This window comes from Oryctolagus cuniculus, chromosome 2, assembly GCF_964237555.1.
Source record: "Oryctolagus cuniculus chromosome 2, mOryCun1.1, whole genome shotgun sequence".
NCBI lineage: Eukaryota > Metazoa > Chordata > Mammalia > Lagomorpha > Leporidae > Oryctolagus > Oryctolagus cuniculus.
In genome coordinates, this window is record NC_091433.1 from 112,373,609 (window position 1) to 112,394,227 (window position 20,619).

Here is a 20,619-nt window from a genome sequence, read left to right on the forward strand (position 1 = left end):
AAATAGCCACAACAGCTGGAGCTGGGCCGATCCGAAGCCAGGAGCTAGGAGATTTTTCCAGGTCTCCCACGTGGGTACTTAGGCCCAGTGACTTAGGCCATCTTCTGCTGCTTTCCCAGACCACAGCAGAGAGCTGGATAAGAAGAGGAGCAGCCGGGACTCAAACCAGGGCCCATATGGAGGCCTAACAGGTGGAGGCCTAGCGTACTGCACTAAAACCCAACTTGGGTTTTAATTTTGTGCCTCATCAACACACAGATACTGGAAAGGAGCTAGTTTAAGATTGCAAACTGGGGCCAGCATTGTGGCTCAGCAGGTTAGGCTGCTGCCTGCGATGGGACTTCCCAAACCCGAGCACTCCACTTCCAATCCAGCTTCCTGCTGAGGCACCTGGGAAAGCAGCAGAAGATGGCCCAAGTCCTTGGGTCCATGCACCTACATGGGAGACCCAGATGAAGCTCCTGGCTCCTGGCTTCTGATTGGCCCAACTCTGGCCATTGCAGCCATTTGGGGCATGAACCAGCAGATGGAAGACCTCTTTCTCACTCTGTTTCTCCCTCTCCCTGTCATTCTATCTTTCAAATAAATAAGTCTTAAAAAACAAACAAACAAACAAACAAAAAGGAATGCAAAACACCCAGCATTACAGCACTCTCCTAGGCATCCCTGGCCTGCAGTGTTGCAGTGAGTCGAATGTCAGTCAGGTGGCATCTGTCAGTCATCACGCTGGGGTTTCCTCCCCAGGCCTCACCATCTCCCTGTAGCCATGTACTTGAACCTGAAGTCTGGATCAGCAGGATCCTAAGACCCAAGTGCTGTGTTCTTAAGAAGGGGCCTCACACTCCCCTGGCTGGAAGACAGAGCCCCCTGGGAGCCCTCGTCTCCCCCAGCACGGGGAGCTGTCCCTGGAGAGCACTGACTTTAGACCCTCTGCTACCTCTCCTTAAAGGAGGTGACCACTTGTGCCTCTGTTGCCCAGGGCAGAGGGAGAAGAAAGGAAAATGCAGAGTCCATTTCCTGAGGGATCTGTGTCTTGTGGAGGACTGAGGGGGACAGAATGTCCCTACTGGGCCTGCTGAGGCCACCCGTAAGCATCTCAGCCGTCTCCGTCTACACAGGGCTTCCTGTGTGGGGAAGCCAGGCTGAGTGCAGGGCTCTGTCACTTCCTTAACCTTCACTGTAACTTCACAAAACTGAGACAAGGAAGTCAGTTCTGCCTGGGCTCACCATGGAGGTAAGCTGCAGGCTGGGCTGAGCCCTGGCGCTGGCTAACCCCAAAGCTTTGCTCAGACGGGCTTTTTGGGCATCAGGGCACTCCCCAGCCTGTACGTGCCTCGTCTCCTGTGGATGAACGGTGGAGAGCAGCAGTTCCAGCCATCTCGGACTTCTGGAGGGTGTCTTTCTGTGCCTGTTCAACACACGCTCTCCTGTGTTAAAGCTGGCACGCACTGCTGATCAGCAGCCTCCCTGGGTCTGCTTCTGAATAATGCTTCCTATTTTATTCCATCTCCTGGGTTTCTATGAGGATTAAATGAAGCAAACAGCCATGGAGAAGCACGAGGGCCATACACAGTGGTCCCCCTGATCTGCCATTTTGTTCCCAACGTTTCAGTTACCCATGGCCAAGTGAGGTCCAAAAATATTAAATTGGAGTCTCAGTTTTTTTTGTTTTGTTTTGTTTTGTTTTTTCTTTTTTGACAGGCAGAGTGGACAGTGAGAGAGAGAGAGAGAAAAAGGTCTTCCTTTGCCGTTGGTTCACCCTCCAATGGCCACCATGGCCGGCACACCGCGCTGATCCAATGGCGGGGAGCCAGGTGCATCTCCTGGTCTCCCATACGGGTGCAAGGCCCAAGGACCTGGGCCATCCTCCACTGCACTCCCGGGCCACAGTAGAGAGCTGGCCTGGAAGAGGGGCAACCGGGACAGAATCCAGCACCCCGACCGGGACTAGAACCCGGTGTGCTGGCACCACAAGGCGGAGGATTAGCCTAGTAAGCCGCGGCACCAGCCCAAATTGGAGTCTCAGAAAGAAGCAATTCATAGGTTTTAAATAACATTTACTATGGTATGTTGTTGGAATTATTCTCTTTTACTCACTATTTATTATCATTGTGGATCTCCTGCTGAGCCTAATTTGCAAGATCAGCATTAGCATAGGGCTGAGTGCACAGGAGCAAACGTGGCAGCTGGGTACCCTCTGAGTTGTCAGGCTTCCACTGGGGGGTCTTGAGACCTTTCCCCATGGACAGTGGGGGACTATTCTGATAGTGAGGGAGCTAGCACAGTAAGCCCTGTGCATCATGTTATGGAAAAAGTCACTCTAATCCCCACCCAAGTAAAGAGGAAGAAACTACTGCCTTTGTGCTGGAAGAAACTGAGGCCGGGAGCCGCTAAGAAAGCTGACTAAGGTCGCACAGCCGGAAGGGAAGGCAGGGGAATTCAGGCCCAGCAGACGGCAGGGCTCATGGTGCTCTGGACCTGCGTCTGGTGGCCAGCAGCACTCGAAGGGCAGGAAGCAGCAGTCCCCCACTGGTCAGATGTGTTTTTGTGCCTTTGTTTTCCGTTGCAGGCCTGCAAAATCGTACCTTGTAGGATGTACTAGAGAACCGGTCGCAGTCTCAGCTGACTTTGCATCTTCTGACACCTAAGGAGTTTCAAAATAAGGCGAAATTTGTACCACGCTGGTGAGGGAGAGTAACACAAAGAGTGAAAAAAAAAAAAAAAAAGACAAAAAAAAAACAAAGTCAGTTTGTCCCAAGTGACTTCATAGCGTGAGTTTTCCATTACACAAGAGGGTTAGGAATATGACCTTCTATGCTAAGAACCAAAATAGAAGGATAGAAACTATTGTCTTATCCTAACAACCTAGGTACAATCACATATTTTAAAAAAATTATTCTATACCATGTACTGTAACATTAAACATATTTGCAATAAACATAAATTTAAATTTAGGTTTTAAAGGACAGCATGTTCTAATCTCACAAAACATTTAGCAAATAACCTTTGAGTTCACATGAGCCACCCACACAAAAACCAAAATGAACTACAAGAAAAAAAAAAACATAGAAAATGCAACCGTCTGTTGACAACCAGATTTTCTTTCAGCTCTTTGAGTTTTTTGTCTATAAATAATCTGTATGTTTCAAATGGGACCGTTTTCTTTAAAGGTGCCTTCTGGCATGTTCTCACTTCAGCGTGTCTTAAAAACAAAAATTCAAGGTGTAAATCATGGGCACTATTGGGTTCTGGAGGGCAGCTCTTTAAGAGCCGGGCTTTTTAGATAACAGAAGTGTCCAAATGAAGCATTAAGATGATGGGTTCTTTCTTCAGAGCATCTGTTTGTCTTTTGTAAGCTTGATAAATCACCAGAGATAAAAACATCATTTTTAACCCATCATAGATCCCAAAGGCCCGCAGGAAAAATAACGCTGTGTCTTCTGTCCATGAATTTACCTCTCTCTCGCTTATGACTTGGGAGATTTTATTTGCAGAGAAAACACAACGGTCCACTAACTTGAAAACGATGGCTTTTACACAGAAACGTGAGAACTGAAAAGAGAAGCATTTGTCCTTGGATAGAATCATTTAATGAGTTTTGGAATCTGCGTCCAGTGGCACAGAACATTAGGGAAAATAACTGCAGGATTGGCTGGTGGTCGGGCTTTTCTCCCGGACCTCACCTCCATGCACTGACACCAAGAACCCCTCAGCTGGGGGGTGGGGAGTGGGGGGTTACTTCATATCAGTGGACACTGGGGAGGCTGTCTCTTGAGGTTTTATTATATTTTGACCCTGAAATATCACTGAGATATTCTCTCTTAAATGGCAGCATGGAAAATAGAGGAATTCCCATAGGTTTTTATAATTACAGATAAAGAGATTTTGTGTCCAAGCCTGCTCCAAAAAAACATTTGTAGCCGATATGACTTCTCACCACTTCTTACCATAAACCAGAGCTTCTGGGTGCAGGAACCAGAGAAGTAAGGCAGTTAAGAAAACACATCAGGACAGAACAACGGCTTTTGAAAAAGTCCCAAATAGCTGTTTCTGGGCCTGTAGAACAATTTCTTGGTGCAATGACTATTAGGGTGCTCTCTGTGTGCATAGTTTGTTGTTTCGCAGTCCTGAGCAGTTTGAGATAAATTTCATGCACACCCATTCCAGACTGTGGGCATGCAGTTGAGGTTTGCTGATATCTGCGATGAAAGGTCACTTTAAGCAGACACCCACAGTCTGTCCTAAGCAGCAGAGGTGCCCACAGTCTCAGCTGCACAGGACCGGAGGCGGCTGTGAGCCACTGACCACGGTTCACTCTGTTGTCCGCTCCTGCAAGAGGCATGCAAACCCTGCTAGTCCTGGGGACGGGAGCCAGGGTGTTGACTCAGACTATGCAGCTGAGGTGTCCCGAGGAAGTGGAGACGTGCCATGTGTCTCTTCAGTGCCAGCTGCTGCACCAAGAGGGAGCTTTTCAACTGCTATCTCCCCCTAACCCTCACCAACCTGAATCTAGCTTCTACTGCATGGGCCTTGGGAAGGTTCCCACATGGCACCCCTTTCTTCCCTCCCACATTCACCATCTCCACCCAACCTGCATTTGCTAAAGGCTTACCATGTGCCAGGGACCGTGCAAAGTTCTGGGGATGAAAGATCCAGGAGGAGAGGGGCCCCGGATAGAGCTGGGAAGAGAACCGTGCTAGGCCACAGCAACAGGAGAGCATGAAAGGGGCAGAGGTGGTTGGGGGAGAGCCTGGTGCAGGCGGTTCCCCACAGAGTTCCGGGCCGGGCAAGATGCATTCAAGGGACAGGAAGATGGCTCTGCTTGCACAACCAGCAGAAGGAGGAGCAGGAGGGAGGTGTGGGGTGCACCCGCGAGACCCCGAGAGTGACCCGAGTGGAAGCGTGAGTGCCCTGGAAAAGCCAAGAGTGAGGAAAGGGTGAGGCCACAGGAGAGGACCAATGTAGCTGGGCCTTGTGCAGCGGGTGGACAACGTGACGTGGGTGTGGCCGAGAAGCCCACAGGGCTCAAGATGGCCAAGTGCAGCACAGGAGAGTTAAGTGGAGAGGTGCAAAATCCAAGTGTGAAGTAGAAAATCAAGGTCAAGGCCATGAACCAGGCCACTGCCCATAGCTGACAGTGTCTCCCTGATTCAAGTGCTACCACTCTTGGCTCTCTCCTAGTGCTCTGGGGGACACTGCTGGTGGCGGCTGAGTTCCAGTTCAGTGTCACTCCCCAGTCATCTTTCCATGGGGCTCTGCAGGGGGTCGAGACAGTCCCGTGGGCAAGGCTCTTTCTGGCTGGTGGTGATGACCCTGGGGAGAAGATGTGGTGACAGAGGCCCCAGGGAGCTGAGGCCATGACAAATGAGTGAGTGATGCCCTGTTCACCTGAGGGCTGGCATCCTCCCTGCTCATGGGGGGTGGGGGATCTGTGGGTTCCAGAGAAGGAACCAGGTTGGCTGTGCTAGGTTGAGAGGACTCTGTTAGGGGGTAGGTGGCTTTGTGCCTACATGAAAGCCCGCAGGTGGCTCCTCTTAGCAGTCAGCTCCGAGGGCAAGACCCCTAAGGAGAGGCACGAGTGTTTGGGGTGTGCAGCGCCCCTCTGACACAGAGGCAGCTGCTGCTCTCTCCCCAGATTCAGATTGCTGCACACGGGGTTGAGCCCCTCCGTAAGCCCCCATGCCCCCACTTTGGGATCTGGCCACAGCTGGGACTTGGCAGGCAGTTAGCCACACTGAGCTGTCATGGCTCCGACCAGGGCCAAGACTTCCAGGACATCAGGGATACCCCGATACTGTTCCCATCTGGAAGACTTGGCCAAGCTGGCATTTTGCCAGGAGAAGAACCCTGTAATCATTTCTCTCCTCACAGATTTCGAAGAAGTGGGGAAAACATACTTGTCTGTTTGCTTACAACATTTTCAATGCCGCCTCTCACAAGACTCTGGGCTCAGAGCTTCAGGGCCACGTGACCCTCTTTACTCCGATGCAGGGGCTAAGATGCGGACATGAGTTCCTCATACATGTGGAACATGACAAGCCCGTGAGAGTGCAGGGTGCCGGCACCTGTCGCACGACCCCCAGACGGCTGCAGAAGAGCCCCAATGTCCTGGGTCTCTTTTTCTGTAAAGATTTATTTATTTGAAAGGCAGAGTTACAGAGGGGCAGAGAAAGAGCAAGAGAGAGAGAGAGAGAGAGAGAGAGAGAGAGAGGTCTCCCATCCCCTGGTTCACTCCCCAGATAGCTACAATGGCCAGAGCTGTGCCGATCCAAAACCAGGAGCCAGGAGCTTCCTCCAGGTCTTCCATGTGGGTGCAGGGGCCCAAGGACTTGGGCCATCCTCCACTGCTTTCCCAGGCCATAGCAGAGAGCTGGATCAAAAGTGGGGCAGCCAGGAATGCTTTACCCACTAGGCCACAGCACTGGCCCCTAAGGTCCTGGGTCTAGAAGTGTCACTGGGACCCCAAAGTTTGCCACAGTGTGCTCGAAGGCAGAGGTGATAGAGTGAAAGGCTTGTTTTGGGAACGGCACCTGGCCTGCAGTGTCAGAAGGGAGAGCAGGGGAGAGGCCAGGAGACTATCTTGAAAGGATGAGCCTGGAAGAGTGGCCACAGTGGGCATGGGGTGTGCTGATGCCATGTTCATGGGCTTGGCCTCTGCTGGTCTGGGCTGGGCTGGGGGCACACCCAGGAAGGGGCGGAGCTCTGGAGTGACCTTCACACACACACACACACACACACACACACACACCCCGGCTCCCCAGGGGGAAATTCTCCTGGCCTCAGGGCACCTGTTGCTCTCAGGGAGGAGACCCAGGGCAGGGGTGAGCAAAACCCGTGGGCGTGAGCAGTGAGGCCGAGGGCAGACCCGCACAGAGGGGACAGTGTTGAGACCGATGGAGGCCTTGCCCTCGAGAAGTGCTAAGACTCCAGGACTGGGGGAAGGAAGTGCATTGAGACTCAGTCATAGACCAAGGGCTTACGTGTGGGAAAAGAGTACCGCTTATTCCTGTGGGCTTCAAGACCTGAGGATGAGAGGGGAGGGCCACACATGCAGGGCTCTGCCACTCCTTGGAACAGAGCAGGCTGGGGACAGGGCAGTGAGCTGTGGCCCTCATCCACGCCTGGAAGTCCCCAAGCATCCACTCCACACCCCTTACTACCCCTCAGTGCACAGGGGCCTTCACGGTGACTATGACTTGGCCAGAAGTTCAAGGTCCCTATTTATCCTCCAGGCTGATTCTGAAAACAAGGCCAGGGTGAGTTCTTCATGCAAAATGAAGCGTGCTCTCTCTCTCTCCTCTCTCTCTCTCCTCTCTCTCTCCCTCTCAACATCCCCCAGTTATGTGGTGACCAAGGGGTGGGCGAGGGACTCTGGAGGCCTGGAGTGGCAGACAGTTCTGCACAGGGAGTCCAGGGAGCTGCTGTCACACACTGGGAGAGGAGGGGATGGGGGTCGGGGTGCCCGCGTTGTGCTGCAGGATCACTGGAGAAAGGAGTCACTGATGGGGTCGGGGGACACAGGGGAGCCCCACCCTCAAAGGAGAGGCCAATCAGGCGATCTGGGACCCACAGCTCCTGGAGCCAGCAAGAGCTCAGCAAGGGAGAACTTTACAAAGAAAGCAGATTTATTTTCCCACAGTTTCGGGGGAGGGGGCAGAAAGTCCAGATAGCTCTGTGCCAGCAGGAATGTGGGGTGGCCGCTGCCGAGAGGAGAGAGCCAAGGGCGAGAACCGAGTGGCCCCCTGAGGGAAGCAAGCAGGAAACAAGTTGATTTCTGTGAGCTGACACCTTTACAAAGGAAACACCCACCTGAAAAGCACTCTCTAAAGAAAGCCGAGCACCTGTGTCAGTAGAGGTTTTTTTTAAAGAAGCGTGTAGGCCACGAGGGCTGCTCCCATGTGGACAGAAGTGAGGTCTCTATGAAAGGAGCTTCATGTAGCTCTCAGCTGTGCTTCTGCTTTCCACCTTGACTCTTGCCAGATCAAATGCTGGAAGGCCCACCTTGGACTTCCCAGCTTCCGGACCTATACGACATTCCCATGTCTGTTCTTTATAAGTCATCAGTCTGTGGCATTCTGTGATGGCAACTTAAGTGGATGAGGACTCTGTGATTAATTAATGCTAGCATTAGCCAGTTGGAGACTGGATGGACAGGCACATCGGGGCAAACACATGAAGCTGGCCACACTGACCCTTCTGTTGATGCTGGGTGCATTTTGAGTGGACAAGAGCCAAACCTGAGACTCGGAAGAAACACTCAGTACGAGACAGGAACGAACAGCAGCCACCATGGCACCGAGTCATTTACCGTAATGCAAATGTCTTACCACGAGCTGTTTACAGGTAATAGTGAAACTACAGAAATTACCCCGATGGTGCTCTCCTGGTGACAGTTTGTTATTGCTGATATAATTCTCTGCGAGCATTCAGCATTTGTTGGGGTCAAAACAGTAGAATCAGGCTGCCCATCACTCGTGAGGCCACACGTAGCTCTGCCTGCCCCGGTGGGGTCTGTGCAGGTTGGGACGGAGCTTGGGGCAGGTGACTGCTTTTGCATGGCAGGATGTGTCCAAGTGAAGACCGAGCCATGCGGTGCTGACAGGCGAGAGTGGGGACTGCTCCCAGCAGAACGGCAGTGAGCGGTGACGACGGGTGGAGCGGACACGGCTTTCGGGCTAGCAACAAGAGGCTCCTCAGGGTGGGTTAGTTATGAAAAGCTCTGGTTTCTTTCAGAAGAAGCGGGTTTAAATCTGAGGGTGGAAGCATTGTCAAGAATGAAACGAAAAGTCAAAGCCGTGTTCAGGGCAGAAGATCTGTAGTCTGGTGCTTATTTGGATGGAAATGAAAGCAGCCCTCGGACAAGCAGGCCTTCGATGAGAGCTTGGTTGAGGATCTAGAGAAAGGGAATGACATTTATGTCAATGGTCTAGACTGACATTCCCGGAGTTTTCAAGATCAGTTTTTTTTTTTTTTTGATAGGCAGAGTGGACAGTGAGAGACAGAGAGAAAGGTCTTCCTTTGCCCTTGGTTCACCCTCCAATGGCCGCCGCGGCCGGCGTACCGCACTGATCTGAAGCCAGGAGCCAGGTAATTCTCCTGGTCTCCCATGGGGTGCAGGGCCCAAGCACTTGGGCCATCCTCCACTGCACTCCCGGGCCACAGCAGAGAGCTGGCCTGGAAGAGGGGCAACCGGGACAGAATCCGGCACCCCGACCGGGACTATAACCTGGTGTGCCAGCGCCACAAGGCGGAGGATTAGCCTAGTGAGCCAGGGTGCCGGCCTCAAGATCAGTTTTAAGTGGATTGTTAAAACATGATTTTTGTAAACCTTCTTGGGTTTCCTTCCATCAGTCTGCTGAAGAAAGTTGACTGGAGAAAGATGACTCAAGGTATCTAGATCTAGATCTATATGTCTGTCTGTCTATCCATCTATCAGGATCTATGGACAGACAGACAGACATATATTTCGGAGGTTTTGAGCCAACATAGAGAAGAGTTAAATCCACGGACATCATGATGAAAGGTTGAGATAGAAAATGTGGCCAAATGCACCAGGGCAGGTGGTGGAAATGTGGATAAAGTGTGGTCTTCCGGGGACAGGATGGCCCCCGGGGTGTTAGGGTGGAGTTTGACCTTGGCAATGGCCTTGCGCTCTGATGTAATCAGCCCAGCTGACCAGGTGGAGACATTGCTGTGTGCAGGCCCCAACCTACCTTGGAGGGACCAACGGGGAGCCCTACAGTGTCACCAAGGAAGGACGGACAGCATGCTGTTTCCGTCTGTGGTAGCCGCCGCGTCCCCTTCAGACCAGCAGCGCCTGGAGTCTGAGCGGGGGTCTTGCCCCCTCTGTTTCTGCCCCGCAGTGACACTGGAGCAGTTCTCCCTGGCGGTGACGCGCTGTCCTGACGCAGAGGACCGGGCTGTGCTAACAAAGGTAGGTGACCAGCTCAAGGACTGAATTTCTTAAAGCCGGTAGTGTTCCCATTGCCCTAAGGAGAGCTCCGTTTTTACGAGCGGGAGTAGATTTATCATCTCTGAATTTTGTGCTCCATGGGGATGAACCTGTCATCGGCAGGTAGGGGGTTGCTGGTTAATGAGCAGAGCCACGTCCGAGGGCTGCAGTGGAGTGACAGGAGAGTGGGTGACAACTACAGCAAGGACTCCGCTTAATCCTCCCGAGAGCCCCACTGGTTCTATTTAAACTTCTCTGACAGTCTTGACTCTGTTAGTAGATTTATGAGGCTTGGTCAAATTCCATGTCTCCCACTCTATTTTTAATTAAGACAAAGGATTCTACATCCTCCTTCTGTCACCATAGGGACGGCTACACAATTAGACTGTTCTTCTTAACCGCTGGGACGCACTTCTTATGTCATAGTTTCCTTGCCCTGGAGTGGAAGAGAAACTTACTTCCTTTTCAGTAAGAATTCTTTTCTGTCCCTGTGAGTGACATGAACAGAGGCGTGGGGTAACCTTGATTTGGGCTACACCTGCAGATGAGCCAGAGGTGTGGGAAAACCTGGCAAGAAGCCTTGTGAATTTAACTAACACTGTGTCTTGGAGGCAGAAAGCAGTAAGATGCAAACATATAACACACACACACACACACACACACGCACTTTTCCACTGACGACTGACACTCCTGTTTTCACCTGTGAACTGTGCGGGCTGACCTCAGACGTAGGCATTTCCGTGACGTCATTTCGGCTCTGCACCATCAGGAAGCCGCGTGCACCAGGAATTGCATTTCTTTACCTAAACCCTGGTTTCTTTACCAGGTGTCCTCCGACTTTAGAAATGGGTGGAAAAAAATAGGGCGTCACTCTAAGGGATTTTCGACTCATTTGCCTAAGGTGTGATATTTTTGGTCTGTCTGTTTTTTTTTAAGCTTTCAGTGATGTTAATTTTATAATAATAAAAAAAAAGTGTTGCTGGTCCTGAGGGGTGGGTTGTGTGGGAGACCTGATTCATCAGAGTCCTGGGGGCAGTGGTAGAGACTCAAGCTCATGGGCTTGTCCTGGTCTTCTGAGGTTTTGCACACAAAGCTCTCTGTTGGCTGCCCTGAGGTCCATTCCCTGAGGACGGGGCCTCCCAAGGTCAGGCTGTCTTTTTTGACCTTGATGCAGCTCTCAGGGCCCTTTAACCTCACGCTCTGTTCAAGGCAAGGAGGACCTGGGCTCGCTCTTGTATCCTGCCCAGCATTTTCTCCCACCATCATCTGCTTCTCTCTTTCCTTCCTCTTCTGTCTGTCTCTCCCCTGCGTTCCCCTGCGGCCTGCCTGGCGCTACTGGTGAGCTCCACCTGGGGGTTACGTGGGCATCTCAAGGGGGGGGTGTCGGGGACGGGGAGGCCAGCTCATGAGACCGTAACCCCAGGCCAGCTTCTAGGCGTCCTTGTGGTTACACAGCTTGGGACACCGCAGCTCCTCTCTGAGTTTGTTCACATCTAGAGTGGGTGGATGGAAAGAGATGTTACCCAAAGGTTCCTTCTCACAGTCTCACCTGCTTGCTGACTCTCAGACTGTCCCCAGCTGGCTTCTCTATTGCATTCAGTGAGGAACAGACAGTCTGGGGCTAGGGTGGGAAGACTGAGGCTTGGGGCGTCCTGGAATGCGGCTGCCCTTCCCTGACATTCAGTGCTCTGTGTCTCCCCTGTTGGTTTCTGCAGAACGCATGAGACAGCAGCTGAGGGCCGTGCCTGTGGGTGCTTTCTCAGTATCTGCAGCTATCTGGGCAGGCACCATCAAAAAAAGTTTCACTGAGCAAAAAACGTGCTGAGGGCACAGACACTGAAACTATGTTAGGATTTTTTTTCAGACGAATGAGGTTTTTTTTTTTTTTTTTTTTTTTTAATGTCACATATGGGAGGGCACCATGTGGTGTGACAACAGGGTGCAGGATTGTCACAGGTGTTATGGGAGAGGACGTAGTAAGGGTGACAGTAGAGTGTTTTGATGAGGGCCGACCTACTGCTGATTGTGTTTGCTCTGGCGCAATCGATTTATTTAACTCAACCTTGTGAGCACTTATTGGAGGCAAAAACCAAAGATCAGGGCCCATTATGATGTTTTTAGAATTACATTTTGCACGCATATTACCGTGTCCTGACATTGCCAAAGGCCGCCGAGACCTGAGGGCTAACGTGTCATGGTAATCCATGAGAGTGCTGTATGCACAAGCCGCCCGGAAGACACGGGACAGGAACACATGGTTAAGCCAAGGTCAGACACACTTGGAGAAACGGACATCGCTGAGACCTTGGAGATGGAAGAGCAGGCGAAAGGGGAGGAGCAGTGAGTAGCACCACTATTGAGTAGCAGCAGGTGGTAGAGCAGGGACCAGAACAGGTCTCCATTTCCTCCAGCTGGGTTTCTTCCTGGGGCATCCACTCAAATGAGCAGACTTACTGGAGAATCCACCGCCCCCAAGGACACGCCTGGGAGGTGAGACTGAGACACGACCTGGAAATGTTCACTCGCGGCTGGCTTGGGGACCCTGTCCCGTGGCCGAGGGCACTGTGAGACGGGCGAGAGCTGGCTCCTCTGCGACTCGGTTTCCCCATGTGCCAAGCAGAGCACAAGGCTGTTCCCGACATGCTTTTCCCACCACGGCAACCCTGTGAAGGAGCCAGGAAGAGACCCCGAGAAGTAAGACAGCTGCTATTCCAGGTGGCCTGTGGCGGCCAGAATTCACCACTGCTGGGAACCACAGACAATAGTTGGATTCCACACATGTCCATTCACTTCTCATCTCTGAGCTGACCTGTTTCTCCCCTTGTTCCTGGTTCTGCTTGCCAGTGACTGCAGTGCCTTGGGGTCACTCCCCTGCAGAGCCCCTTGCCCTTGGCTCACGGTAACTCAGGGCTCAGTCCACACCCCACGACTCTGTCATCCCAGCACTCCCCCTTCCCAGTCCTCACCACCCCTCAGGGCTGGAGGCAAGTCCACGGTGTTGCAGCCTCTCAGGGTCGTCCCTCTCCTGTCCTGAAGCAGGCACTTGAACTTGGTCCCTGGGGAATGGGCTCCAGGCCTCACCCTGCCGAGACCCAGTGTGTGGCCCTGGGCGGGTGGCTTCTTTCTCTCAGTCTTGTGTCTCCTCCTGGTAACAGAGAAGGTAAATTAGGTGAGCTCGAAGACCCTTCCGGTGTCCACACCTGCAGGTGTGCGGCGAGACATAACTGGCCACGTGTGATTTTTTTTCTAGTTTATTTTTATTTGAAATGCAGAGGCGGGGTGGGGTGGGGTGGAGGAGATCGTCTATTTGCTAGTTCACTCTCCAAATGCTCACAACATCTGGGGTTGAACCAGGTTGAAGCCGGGAGTCTAGAAATCAGTTTGAGTCTCCCACACGGGCGGCAGGAGCCCAGCCACTCGAGCCAGCACCTGCTGCTTCCTGGGATGCACATTAGCAGGAAGTTGGAAGTTGAAGCAGAGCATGGGGCTTGAACCCAAGCACTCCATATAGCATGCAGGTGCCCCACGCATCCTCTTAACCACTGCACCAGATGCCCTCTCCAACCACCTGTGGTTCTAACTGTGCTGCGGGGTGAACCCACCTGGCCTTTCCCACCTGCCTCCTCTTCAGGCTCTGTCACGGGAACTCAGAAGCCCCGGATGCTACACATTCTGTCTGGGTTTATTCTCAGCCCTAATTCCCTCTCTCCTCTGGAATATGGTGACCAGAGAGTTTATCTTCCAAACATGAACATTTTTTGAGAAGGAAAGAAGTGTCATTAAAAATTCAGCTCAGGTGATAAGCATAAGACACAACTGCCCAGGTGCACAGGAGCCTTTGGTCAGCGTGTGTGTTCTCAACCAAGCAGTTCCACTGTGCCTGAGACGCGGGTCCAGGCTCTCCTGCCTCTACTCCCACCATGATGGTCTCCTCTTAAAAATTACACCCCCTTTTCAGGGTGGACGCTGGCATGAACGTGAGCCTCTTGGTGTCAGTCTGCATTTGGACCAATGTTTTCTCAGCTCACTTTGTTCTTGCAAATCTGGGGGTTTCCTACACATCTGGCAACAGCTGATTGCAATTGGGGTGGAAGACCATGACTCCAGCAGGGTCCTCCTTGAGACTAAGGCCTCCTGAGGCCATCACCTGCGGGCCTCCCTACCTCACTAGGGTAAGCAGAAAAGTGAACAAGGTGCTCAAGGGAGCGTGTGCCCCGTCAGTGCTGCCCTCCAAGGCTGGGACACAAGAGCTACCATTGCTGGTGCTTTGGCTGGCATGCTATGCCTGGAACAAGGCAACAGAACCATGGTGGGCTTGGAGCAAACCTTCCCCGCTCCTGTGATGCTAAGCTAACGCCTGGAACATTCCCCCATGCTGCAGGTCTAGTGCAGCCACCTTACCTAAGGCTTCTCCCTAGAGGTCAAGGCCGGCATTTCTGTATATGGGACTGGACATCACACACTACTCACTGTAGAAAACAGTACCAGAAGCCATACTGCCTCCAGGAAGACAAATAAGTAAACCAGCCCCAGGGAGGGCTTGTGCAGTGCACCACCTCAGATCTCCGCTCCCCACCCTGCAGACCTGTCCCAGGGCGATCCCAGCCATGCTCTGACGAGGTCCAAGTCCCCCAGCGCCCGAGTTCATATCTGCTGTCCACCCAGGGCAGCCTGCAGGGGCACAGCTGCCAGCTACCAAGGCCCAGGCCAGGCAAAAGCACTTCTTAGTGCCTGCAAACACTGATGCTGCCCCCAGATGCACACAGGAACCTGGGCAGATGTGAGGAGGATGCCAGGCCTGCCTCCCTCGCAGCCGCTCGCCAGCAGAGCTGGCCAGGCACACCCCTCGCTCGAAGGATGTTCTTACAAGTCCGACTCCCAGGAGTCCTTCCTGGCGGGAAAGTCTCCAGGCAGCCCCGCCCCTTGGGACCCCGGAGCTCAGCCGACGCAGCCTGCCCTCAGCATCAAGGCCCAGCGCCCAGCCTGCGGGGGTCCTGTGGGGAGAAACATGGGGTTCACCTTCGCCTGGGAAGGGCCCAGCCGGGGAGAAAGGGCGTTTTCCACATGACCGCTCTGTTGCTTCGCTCCCTGGGCCTCAGCAGCGTCCCAGCAAGCTGGCTGTCTAGTGTTTCTTAAATTGCCGTTGTCACGAAGATTCTTTCTGCTTCGCTTCTCCCAAAGTGCTCCTCCTGCTCCCCCACCATCAGTAGGCCCACCCCTCCCGCCATCACTGGAGGGTGGGCCTGGGGCTCCGGCACAGGCGCCCGGCCTGGCCTCAGTGCTGAGAGGAGGCCTCAGCCCTCGGCTGCCCGACGCCGCTCCCCAGGGCCTTTGCAGGGGACTGTCCCCGCGGCCCCGGTGGCCACTTGGCCCTGTCGAGCGGGCGAGGTGGGGATTTTCCCTCTCTCCTGCGCTCTAACTGCTCTGCTCTTCCTTTTCGCAGATGCGTGGGCGGCAGCCTGTTTAAGCACCAAACGTGGCAGCCAGGGGTAAACTGCCAGAGCTCTCACCCCACACACACACACGGGGCTGGCGGCCGCGCCTCCGGTTCTGGGTTCTGTACGTGGGCCTTTTCCCGCCCAAGGAGCCCGTCTCTGTCCCATGGCTTTGAGTGTCGCAGTCTTCCTGGGCGGGAAGGGCTTCCTTCCACCCTTCTCAGGTCAAAACCCCCAGGGGCTGCCGGTCGGTTGGTCGTGGTCCCTGCCTCCTCTGTGTGTCCCACACAAGCCCCCAGCCCCCGCTCAGTCGCCTGGGGCTGGTCATGGGATCAACCTCCCACATAGAGGGAGGCTTGACTGCACTTGCAAATCCAGTGCAGGATGAGTGGTTGTGGGTCCCTGTTCTGGGTTCTGTCAGTGAGGGTGGCGGGAGAGCAGAGGCGTTAGCACCCACCCGTTACCCACTGTCCTCGCCCGGTCTCCCACTGTGCTCTTGCCTGTGAGAGTCACATAGGAAGAGGTGTGTGGCCGGCAGCATTCCTAAAATAGCTGTTCAACAAGTGCTGACCGAGGCCTGTGCCGTGCCTGGAGATGTCCTCCTCATACTCATACCTGGCTCACTAGATGTGTCTTTTTTTTTTTTTTTTGACAGGCAGAGTGGACAGTGAGAGAGAGACAGAGAAAGGTCTTCCTTTGCCGTTGGTTCACCCTCCGATGGCCGCCGCGGCTGGCGTGCTGCGGCCGGCGCACTGCGTTGATCCGAAGGCAGGAGCCAGGTGCTTCTCCTGGTCTGCCATGGGGTGCAGGGCCCAAGCACTTGGGCCATCCTCCACTGCCTTCCCAGGCCACAGCAGAGAGCTGGCCTGGAAGAGAAGCAACCGGGATAGAATCTGGCGCCCTGACCGGGACTAGAACCCGGTGTGCCGGTGCCACAAGGCGGAGGATTAGCCTAGTGAGCCGTGGCGCTGGCCAGGAACGTGTCTTAATGTTTTACCCACACTCCTTAAGAGAAAAGGGCCACTGGTGGCACAGAGGTCAAGTTTCAGACCTCGGCTCTTCCAGCCACAACTGCCTTTCTCTTATTCCTGCACCTCTGTGCCTTCAGGGACCCTGGAGTGCTCGCCTCCCTTCATTGCTCAAGGTCAACCCTCAAGTACCAACTTGTGCCCTGGTTTTGCAGGGCTCAGCTCAAACCACACTGTTAGCGACAATCGTCCTTCCAGTGACACTTGAACTTTGGAAAGGAATCTTTGGTGCATAGGACTTTTTTTTTTTTTTTTTTTTTTTTTAAGATGTATTCATTTGGAAGGCAGAGCAACACAGAGAGAGAAAGAGAGAGGTCTCTCATCTGCTGGCTTACTCCCCATATGGCTGCAACAGCCAGGTCTGGGTTAGGCTGAAGCTGGGAGCCAGGAACCTTATCCTGAAGCTGGATCAGAAGCAGAGTGGAACCAGCACTCTTATATGCGATGTCAGAACCCTAAGCAGTGACTTAACCCACTGAGCCACAGTGCCGGCCTCAGGACCAACTTTTTAAGTCAAACGAATAGGTATTGCATGGTTGAATGTGACACTCCATGATAAGTCCACAGTTCACACGGCAGGCACTCTGCTGGGCACTGGTTGGGGGAGCATATCTCTAAAACCTGGCCCTGGCCCTCAGGTAGCTCCCTGATGGATCGCTGAGACAGACCTGCGATTGAACTCCTAGAAGCAGGCCCCCTGCAGTGGACCAGTGCTGAAAGGGAGGGAAGGTGGGTTCAGGGAGGGCTCCCCAGAGCAGGTAGCATTTGAGCTAAGCCTCCATGCCTCTGCAGAAATGAAGCAACTGTGTGGTTCCGCTGTGCTGGCCGGTGGTGTTGATGTGACAAGTCGTGAGCTGGGTTTTCCATTTATAGAGCGTTTCAGGTGCACTGATGCATACTCGAGAGTGGGCGGCCAAAACAGGGGACTCGGGCAGCTGCTGCCCGGGGAGGCTCATCCAGAAGCTTCGATTCTTTTTTATTAAAAACTTTTGATTCACAAGCAATTGTTGTGGGGCTACGGTGCGATACTTCAATACATGCACCCTGGATAAGCCCACCTGCCCCGGCAGCCACCCTCCTCCTCCTTCCGCACGCTTGGAGCAGCAGCTCTCTCCTGCAGCTCTCCAACCCCTCGAGAGTGTGTGGCTGTGAGTTCCACGCACCTCACTGTGCCTGAAACAGCCGAACCTCTTACTGCTGTCCGCCTGTGTATGGGCACCTGTTATCCAACCTCCCTCTCCCCACCTCTTCAGCCTACAGGCGTGTCTATTCTAAGTTCAGATAACCTTTTTTTTTTTTTAAACTTCTACCGGTAAGGGAAAACATATACTATTTCTCTGTCTGTGTCTGGCTTCGTTTGTGTAACGTGATGATCTCTATCTCTTTCTGTTTCGCAGCAAATGCCTGAACTTCATTCTTTGTTATGCTGAATAATGTTTCATTATGTGTATGTACCACGTTTTCTTTATCCATTCATCAGCAGATGGACACATAGCTTGTTTCCATGTCTTGACTGTTGTGAATGGTGCTGCAGTGAACATGGGAGGGCGGGTATCTCTTTCATATGCTGACTCCATTTCCTTTGAATATAAACCAAGAAGCAGTTGCAAAAGCTCCTACTCTTGCTATAGGCATATACTCAACTGACCTGTAGCTAACTTTTAAAGATTTAGTTATTTATCTATTTGAGAGGCAAAGTGACAGCTCCTGTCCACTAGTTCGCTCCCCAAATGTCTGCAAATACCAGGGCTGATGAGGCTGAGGTCAGGAGTTGGGAAGTCAATCCAGGTCTCCCACGTGGGTAGCGTGGACCCAATGACTTGAGCATTGCCTGCTGCCTCCCAAGGTACACATGAGCAGGATGCCAGAATCAGGAGCAGAGCCAAGACTCAAACTTGGACAGATAGGAGATGCAGCATCCCAAGTAGCATCTTAATCACTATGCCAAAACCCCATCCTCTATCTTGAAAGTGCGGTATTCAGTACTACTTCCAGAGCTTGGAAGACTTTCTGGTATTCAATAGTTAACCACGAAGTCAGGTGTCTCTGAGATGGAATGCAGCAGAAACCGCCACCAGCTAATAGTTGCTCCAGAATTGATCTGAGAGCATGGTCTCCAGGCTAGGGACAGAGGAGAAGGGGTGATGGGAATTTAGAGGGAGAAAGGCAGGGGCATTTCCTGTCTGATTGCAACAGGATCTGCTCTGCTGTTTGGAGAGCCTGCACTTTACTGTCCAGCCAACAAAGTTCTCCCATCAGGAGGAAGGGACCGACATGGTTCCCGTCCACATGCCATCAGGAGCACGCTCTGCCTGTGGCCGCTAACCCAAGAGCAGCCTATGTGATCCTACCGATGGGCAGCAGTGTGGGTGGATGTGACCACCTGCCCTTCCCCCTGGACACTTCATTGTCCAGCATCTAAATGAACATCCAAGAGGAGAATTGCCAGGAAGCAGAAGTGTCAGGGATGGAAAAAGCAGTGAGCTGCCCCATGCATGGGGGAAAACCCACTGAGGGTTCCTGCCCCTGGGCATCTAGCACAGGACTTCCCGGGGAGCCTCTCTCCCTGGACATGCGCCCGTCCCCTCTGTATGCAGCTCCAAGGTGCAGAGTTCACTGCAGTTGCTTCAGAAGATAGTCACAGGGGAGGTCACATCACTTGTCACAAAAGAAAAGTAGAAAGATTTGGTGCAAGTCCTGTGTAGGAAACCAAGAGTGGAATTTGGCCCTTGGTAACTAAAGTTCACTGAGAAGAGCGCAGGGCCTGGCCAAGACTTGTCATTTCCCCTTTTAAATAGAGATCAAGATGCTGAAGTGCCCGGAGTATGGAGGAATTCCACCAGCAGCTTCCAGGATGTGGGTCCAGGCCAGGAGGCATCAGGATTCCAGCACACGGTGAAGGGGGCGTTGGCGCTCCAGTGACACGGGGAGTCACATGGAGTGGGCTGGTGAGGGCCGCAAGCCCAGCGCCCACACGGGCACAGCTCCTGGGTCACAGCCACCCACAGCTGTGGCCTGATGACAGCCTGGAAACATCTGCACCTGGGGATCCCTGCTGTGCACCTGCTTGAACTCCTCTAGCGCTTACAAACCTGTAGCTGCTTTCCTGATGGTTCATTTTACAATGCTCAGATATTTACTGGAAAACAAACCAAACCAACACAGAACGTCAGGGACATCACCTTTGACCTGGGATAGAAGAAAATCATTTCCTAGATGTACTCCTTCCCTCTCCCAGAACCCAGGAAAATTTGTGGTACATGGGAGGGATGGGGGGTGGGGAGAAAGCAAGGAGGGAGGAAATTTGTTCTGGATTAAATGCCAGGGGAACTGTCAGCATGAAGGCACTGGGGAGCCCACGCCAGCTTTTCTGGATCTCCTGATACCATGTTTTTCACCTCTGGGAAAATCTTTGTGCTCCAATATGGGACACAGGTATCCCAGGGGGTGTCTTAAGCCGCTGTGCCAAACACCAGCCTTTATTCTCAAGTGTCTGTGGAACATAAGCCAAGAAAACTTGAAACATAAGGAAGCCCCAAAAAATGTTTAAAAACAATCTCAAAGGACATAAATATACATTAAACAGGATGAACATTAAAAGCCAGCCTATCAAATGGGTGAAATACAGCCGAAATGGTGCTGAGAGCTGCGAAGCGGTAACCTAAGCCCTCACCTCCGTAATCCAGAAAATAAAGAGCAAAATAAATTCAAAGAAGCAGAAGGGAGTAAATAATACCGTTAAGAGCAAGCATCAATGAAATTACAAACAGAAAAATTAAAACAATGAAAAGAGCTAGATCCACTAAAAATTCATAAAAGTGCGAACCGTCTAGCTAGATGAACAAAAAGAAAGACAAGCCGCCAACGTCAGGACTGAGACCAAGGAGCTCGGCGTGGCGGCTGTGAGCATTGCCATGATAGCAACACTACAATGGGACGCTCCACACACATACAGGTGACAACTTAGGGCCAACAGTCCTAGGCCTCAAGTTACTTGGATATAGTTCCGTAACTAGGAAGTAAATTAAATTCATGGTTGAAAAATTCCAGAGAAAGACATCTCCAGGCCCAAATGCTGTCAAAGGATAATCCTGCTAAACAATTAGGAAACCATGAGCAACAATTCTACGCACTCCTTTCCGGGAAGCAGAAGAGAACGGAACACAGACCAGTGCGTGTGAGGAAGCTAAGTGTTTCCCGTACC

At 52.6% G+C, this 20,619-nt stretch overlaps 1 protein-coding gene across 2 annotated transcripts in view; it reads left to right on the plus strand.

Moving 5' to 3' along the window:
• ACOXL (acyl-CoA oxidase like) overlaps positions 1–20,619 on the plus strand; it is a 371,066-nt gene that overhangs the window by 296,799 nt on the left and 53,648 nt on the right. For both annotated transcript variants that reach the window (XM_051836339.2, XM_051836342.2), the window contains exon 17: positions 9,864–9,934. In XM_051836339.2, the coding sequence (XP_051692299.1) occupies positions 9,864–9,934 (71 nt within the window). The remainder of the gene's footprint in view (positions 1–9,863; positions 9,935–20,619) is intronic.